A 6,841-nucleotide genomic window follows, 5' to 3' on the forward strand; every position below is an offset into this window, starting at 1 on the left:
GCAGAGAGGAAGAGGGATGTCAGCTCCTGCCTGCCCCGTTCCACCATTGTCCTGACCCTCCCAGCCCATTCTCCCCACCCGCTTCCTGACACTCTGCTTCAGGGCCCTGCCAAGGTTTTGAGCTCATCCTCGCCAACCTGCCCTTGCTTCCTTCCCCTTCACGTGACTTTTAAAAATCTGTTAGTTGGAGAGTTCTCTGTACACTCATATTAGTCCCTTTTGACAATTTCTCATTGAAATTGCAGATCAGTCGATGAATATTAAGCCCCATGATTTGGCAAAGGGTAGGTAGGTGACGCAGTGCATAGAGCACTGAGCCTGCAGTCAGAAAGATCCAAGTTCAAATTGGGCCTCAGACATTTACTAGCTGTGTGACCCTGGGCAAGTCACTTAACCCCTATTTGCCTCAGTTCCTCATCTATAAAATGGGGACCCATTGGAGAAGGAAATGGCAAGTCATTCTATTATCTTTGCCAAGAAAAGCCCATGGATTTGTCCATGGGGTCATGTAGAATCAGACATGACTGAACAACAATGACAAATAATGTGCCAGGCACTGGGAGTGTAAAAAATTAGTCTGCCCTAAGACGTTGGTATCCTACTGTTACAAAGTAATTATTGCAAAATTTCTGTTTCTGTCTTCAGTTGTATCCTTGAGATCTTCCCATTCCACCTGGGCTGACTTTCTCTAGAGAATTTTTGTCCTGCAGAGCCCATCTTTTCTCCTGATCCTTTGAAATCTGTTCTACCAAAACCGAGGTTGCCCTTCAGACTGTCTCCTTTTCTATCACAATTTCTAAGATGCAAAAAGTGACCCCCCCCGCCAAGTTCCCATCACTTTATCCCAAGCACTTCGAATTCCCTGCTGGTGAGAATGAGATTCAGCCATTTCCCTCCCCAGTGCATTCACCATTCCGATGATGAAATTCTCATTAAACAAACCAGGGAACGAGGAGCTGTTCTCCCTCTGGCAGGGAGAGCTCCAGCAGGTGTATGGATTCCTGGAATCCCGCTACTTAATGCTTCTGGCTTTTGGCATGTTTCCCATGTGCCTCCTCTGCGTCCACCTTCTGTCCAGGTGGTGTCCAATAACATCCTTGAGTTCCTTCTTCCCATGCTGCCCCCCCCATCCAGCCCCTGGGTTTTCTCATATAAGCATGTATTTTAAAAATCCACCATTATTCCTGTCCCTCCCCCTCCCACCCACTTCCCAGCAACCTTTTATCCATCCCATCCTCTTCTTTCTCCTAAGGTATAACCTTTTAGAGCCATCTCACCTAGATTTCCTGTCTATGGTGGTAAGAACATGGCTAAGCTGGGGGTGAGTCTCTCAGCTCTTATTATGGGTGACAGACTCAATACTCCATACTCAGTTGTTTTTAGCTGGTAGGTCATGTCAGAATGCACACTCTCCTGGCATGTCCGTTGTTTAGCCATTTCAGTCATGTCTGGCTCTTCATGACCCCATCTGGGTTTTTCTTGGAGTGGTTTGCCACTTCCTTCTCCAGCTCATTTTACTGATGAGGAAACTGAGGCAAGGAGGGTTAAGTGATTTGCCCAGGGTCACACAACTAGTAAGTATCTGAGGCTGGATTTGAACTCAAGAAGGTGAGTTCCTGACTCCAAGCTCAGAGCTTTATTCACTATGATGCCACCTAGTGCCCTCTCTTGGCATAGCTCTGGAGAATCTAAAGGTTGGATGAGTATCTAATTCTAGGGTTCCATGTTTCTCTCCTCTGCCTCACAGGGGACCTTGTTGATAGTAAGATCTCAATAAATGTTGAATAAATGAACAGATGAAGCTTTCTCTGCTGTCCCCAGAGCACTGTCTAGCATCTCCCCGGACCTCACTCATTACACTTCTTTGTATTCAGGTCTTAGCCACATAATAGATTGAAAGCTTCTTGAAGGCAAGCAGGGACTATATCTTCAATAAATGTATGATGGATTGAGTTTGTTCATGGAAGGAGTTTGCTACCAAGTTAGGGAGAAATGAGGACAGTCCTCTCCTTCATTGCTCAGTGAGCACGGGCTGTGTGAAGAGTGGGCACCAAGATTTAAAGTTCTGTTACCCAAGGACACATTCATGTGGAAAGCCAAATAACAAATAATGATACCACTCAAGGAACTTGTTTCTTTTAGCCTAGTGCAAAATATGCCAAATACATAGTAGGGGCTTACTAAATGCTTGCTCAATGAGTTCATGGTGTGATATGATAATTAAAAAACCAACATGCTTTGAGGTCCCCTTGAGAGCCATGTTACCCAGAACACAGATGCTCCGAGCCCCCATCTGGTCTGGCCACATCTACAGTTTGGGGTCTGATTCTGGGCTTTTGTCAAAAACCCTAACAAGCTATCGACTAGAGAGGAGCCTGAGAAATGTATTCAAACAAGGATCAAAAGAAGGAATTGGTCAATCAACAAGCATTTATTAAGGGCTTACAATGTGCCAAGCTGTCCAATAAGCCTGGGGATGTTTAGAAGGGGAAGTCAGGAGGGGAGCCAAACAGAAAGAAGAGGGATTGCTTGCCAAGTGATTAATTCTTTAGACCCAAAGGGTATGATTTGGGGCAATGGGTAGAAATTTCCATTTAGTGTTTAGGTTTGGTCTGACATTGAGAGCTGTCCAAGAATGAATGGGCTGGTTACCTCAGGAGGGAAGCAAAGGTGGATCTCCACTTTCCTGGAAACCTTCAATAAAAGTTTAAGAACCTTGGGACAGAATTGGGATGTGTGTGTGTGTGTGTGATGAGATGGCCTCTAAGGTCCCTCCCTGTCAGCTCAGAAATGTGTCGAGTTGGAGCCATTGGAAGATTCAGGGCAAGGTAGTGCCATGGCCAAACCTGAGCCTTAGGAAGCGGGTTTAAGTAGCTGAGTAAGTGATGTTACAGCAGGATTGTACAGAAATGGCAATGGATGCAACAGCATTCCTTAAGGACCCACCACAAAGGCTCCCAACAATGAGAAAGGTCTCTTTCTAGAAGTCCGGGCACTGCCATCCCAGGGCAGGACTTGTGGGCTGTTTTCGGGGGTTTGCAGGGACAGTATAAGTCTGATTCCCTCTCTTCTATGCTTGAACCCCAAGGACAATCCCCTTAACCTGACAGCTCTGGACTGGTCCCAGCTGAGCAAGAAGGAGTGCCTGAGGTATGGAGGGAGCCTGCTGGGGAGCTCCTGCCAGTTTGTCCCGGACCTGGCACTCATGTCCTTCATTCTCTTTTTCGGGACATACTCCATGACCCTGTCCCTGAAGAAATTCAAGTTCAGCCGCTATTTCCCTACCAAGGTAAGAAGCCCAGCAGTGATTCGGTACCTCACGGGGTCGTCACCCTTTGGATTCCAAAGTGAAGACTTTTGGTTGACATTCTGTGAGCAGGAATCACAATGATCCCTGGTGAAAGGAACGCTTCATTTAGAGATGGGAAACCTGAGACAAAAGCCTAGTCCTGTCACAAATTCATTATCATTTTTTTTTTTTGCTTTTTTGGAGGGCAGTTGGGGTTAAGTGACTTGCCCAAAGTCACATGGCTAGTAAATGTGTCAAGTGTCTGAGGTCAGATTTGAACTCAGGTCCTCCTGATTCCAGAGCCGGTGCTCTATTCACTGTACCACCTAGCCAGCCCTATCATTAATTTGTTTACTATGCTGGGCAAGGTGAGCCTAGAAGGCAAAACCCCAGATACTTTTTGCCAGATCATGGGGCAGGAGACTGAATGTCCTACGGAGCTCTGCCCCGATGGTCAACCCTCTTCTGTAGAAGTACATCCAGCTCCAAGAAGACCTCCACAGGCTACAACATAGGGCAGAACTCAAGCAGATTAAATTTAATCCAATAAACATAAAGCACCCTAGGGTTTAGAAAAATCAACTTGACAAGTTGTACAAGATGTGGGAGAGGTCGAGAGAGCAGATCCAGGGAAGGAGATCAGACGGTGCTTGTGGACCTCAAGCTCGGCGTAACTTAAAGCCACGTGCTGCTGTGGCAGCCACAGAAGATGCTTGGGCCTTCTTGGACTGTGGTGAGAGGGACTCCATGTCCAGACTAGGGAGGGGCAAGGCCGGCTCCTCTCTGGCCTGGTCAGAAGGTCTGGCGGATGTGTCCAGGTCTGGGCCCCACACTTTGGGAAGGACATTGAGCACCTGGAAAGGGACCAGGGATGGGCAGAGGATGGGGAAGGGCCTTGAGATGGCACCACAGGAGGACTGCTGGAAGGCACTGAGGGCGTTTAGGCCAGAGAATAGAAGAGAAGGAAGGGGGACAGGGAGAGGATGTGAAGCAATGAGCGGAAATTACAGAGACAGACTGAGGCTCAAGGTCTGGGAAAGCTTCCTAACAATAGATCACAGCTCTGTAGAAGTGGGAAGGGCTGCCTTGGGGGCTGGGGCCTTCATGGGGCAGAACCACCGGCTTTCAGAGAAGAGACCCGGGGTGCCCCCCGCAATCACATCCTGCTTGTGCTTGATCAAGAAGTCACTTCAAACTACACACACCACATATACATACACCACACACATACACATACACATACACACACACCATACACACATACACACCACACACATACACACACCATACACACATGCACACCACACACATATACATACACACCACATACATACACACCACACACATATACATACCACACACATACACACGCCACACACATACACACCACACACATATACATACCACACACATGCACACCACACACACATACACACACCACACACATACACATATACATACCACACACATACACTCCACACACATACACACACCACACACATACACACCACACACATATACATACCACACACATACACACACCACACACACACATACACACTACACACATACTCACACACATACACACACACATACATTCTCTCTCTATTCCTCCTCCCCCACAGTCCCTTGTGAGCTGTTGTGGAGGGGATGGGCTCCAAGGTCCCTTCCAACTCTGACATCCTATGGCTCTGAACACCCCAGCAATGATCTGGGGGCAGCCACAGGTGGCCAGCCTGAATGGGAGAGGATGGAGCCTCGGCCACAGGAGGAGCCCCTCTCTGGCTCAGCACCTTGGTCGTGTCCTTCATAAAATCTAGTGTCCTGAAGTAAACACAATCCTGCCCCATGGGGGTCGTCGCCCTCGTGGGTAAGAGGCGCTATCTCTCTTAGGGAAGTGGTTAGCCTGGAGAAGGCTGGGAGGGGGCACTTTGTCTCTTCAAGAACTGGAAAGGTGACCTTGTAAAAGGAGGATTCAGCTTGTGCTGCTTGGCCCCAGTGGGGAGAAGTAGTGATGATGGCATGTTACCAAGAGGCAGTTGAGTCATTGCAGTCAGACCTCACTCTCCACTTTGGGATCTTCTTGTCAAAGATACTGGAGCTGTTGCCATTTCCTTCCCCAGCTCATTTTACAGATGAGGAAACTGAGGAAAACAGGGTTAAGTGACTTGCCCAGGGTCACACTGCTAGCCAGTGTCTGAGGCTGGATTTGAACTCAGGTCTTCCTGACTCCAGGCCCAGCACTCTATCCCCTGCACTAAGAAATGTTACTGTTGTTATCCTGAGTCTGACTCGTGTCCCATCTCTCTCTCTCACCAGCACACAACCTGGGGAGTAAGGGTCATCCAGGGATTAATGTAGAAGACACTGTATTCTGATCAGGGAGGGGAGGAGATCCCATGTGCACAACCTCTGAACTCCAGGGGATAAGGGATTTCAAGGGATCCCAAACCCATACCTCCAACCCCTACAGGATGTCAGAAGCACCCTAGGGGGTCAGTTGTCTACTTCTTGACCTAACTCAGTGGTTCCTTATCCCAGAGTCCCACTGAGTCCCAAAGGACCCTTCATACACCATTATCACTGGGGAAGGATGCTTCCTACTGCTTAATAAAAGGTCTTTAGTTCCAGCCCCACCTCTTTCTCTTATTTTTAACTCAATATATGTCTTGTTTCCTCTAATTACCTCTTTTTAACACCTCCAATCAAGCTTCTCTCTCCAGCTGACCCTGAACAAAAGGACCAGCGTGTACATTTTTATGTCCTGGGCCAAAGCCCTAGTCACCCCACCCTTGTTACAACTCTGCCTAGCTTGAGCACCAACCACAGGTCAGGCAGCTCACAATGCTCAGCACTGGCTCGGGAAGGCTGGAGAAAGGAAGGATGACTGTCCTTAGTTTGGGGAAGCAATTTTTTCCTACAGTTTTATTAACATTATGGCAAAACCCTTCATTCATCTATAATTAACTGTTGGCCCAATGGGCTGTCTAAATGATCTCTGGGTCTGAGTGAGCAGCAGTGGGAGGCATGTGGACTTGTTCTAAATCAAAGCCCACAGATCTGAGGCAGGATGTCACCTGGGAAGCCACTATGCCAACCTTTGCTCCATCCTAGAGATCAGCCCGAAATCACCTACAGCCTCAAAGGCCTAGACCTGGAAGGACCTTCAAGGTCACTCCAACCCCCAGTTTCACAGATGAGGGAACTGAGGCCCAGAGAGTGACCAGCCCAAGGTCACTCCAGCGTGACTGCCAGAAGTCCAGGACATTCTCCTCTGGATGTAACACCCTGGGAGAGTGCTCAGCTGTGGGAAAGGACGCCAGGACCAGGGACCCCTGGGTTCTTGGTTCTGTCTGCGGGGCCCACCCAGGTCCCACCTGCCCACCCTGCCCAAGCCCTCTTTGTGGCTGTCTTCTCTCCTCAGCTGCGGAAGCTCATCAGCGACTTCTCCATCTTCATGTCCATTCTGGCCTTCGTGGCTCTCGACAGCTTCTTTGGGCTCAATACTCCAAAGCTCCAGGTGCCAACAGTCTTTAAGGTAATACCATAAGG

General features: G+C 48.5%; 1 protein-coding gene across 1 annotated transcript in view; it reads left to right on the plus strand.

The window, feature by feature from the left end:
* The window catches only part of SLC4A5 (solute carrier family 4 member 5), a 107,902-nt gene that overhangs the window by 82,420 nt on the left and 18,641 nt on the right, over positions 1-6,841 (plus strand). The window contains exons 16-17 of the mRNA XM_069102813.1: positions 3,089-3,289; positions 6,714-6,827. Of these exons, the coding sequence (XP_068958914.1) occupies positions 3,089-3,289; positions 6,714-6,827 (315 nt within the window). The remainder of the gene's footprint in view (positions 1-3,088; positions 3,290-6,713; positions 6,828-6,841) is intronic.

This window comes from Petaurus breviceps, unplaced genomic scaffold, assembly GCF_028583685.1.
Source record: "Petaurus breviceps papuanus isolate PSGF00001 unplaced genomic scaffold, PetGlider_PUasm1.0 556, whole genome shotgun sequence".
NCBI classification, from domain to species: domain Eukaryota; kingdom Metazoa; phylum Chordata; class Mammalia; order Diprotodontia; family Petauridae; genus Petaurus; species Petaurus breviceps.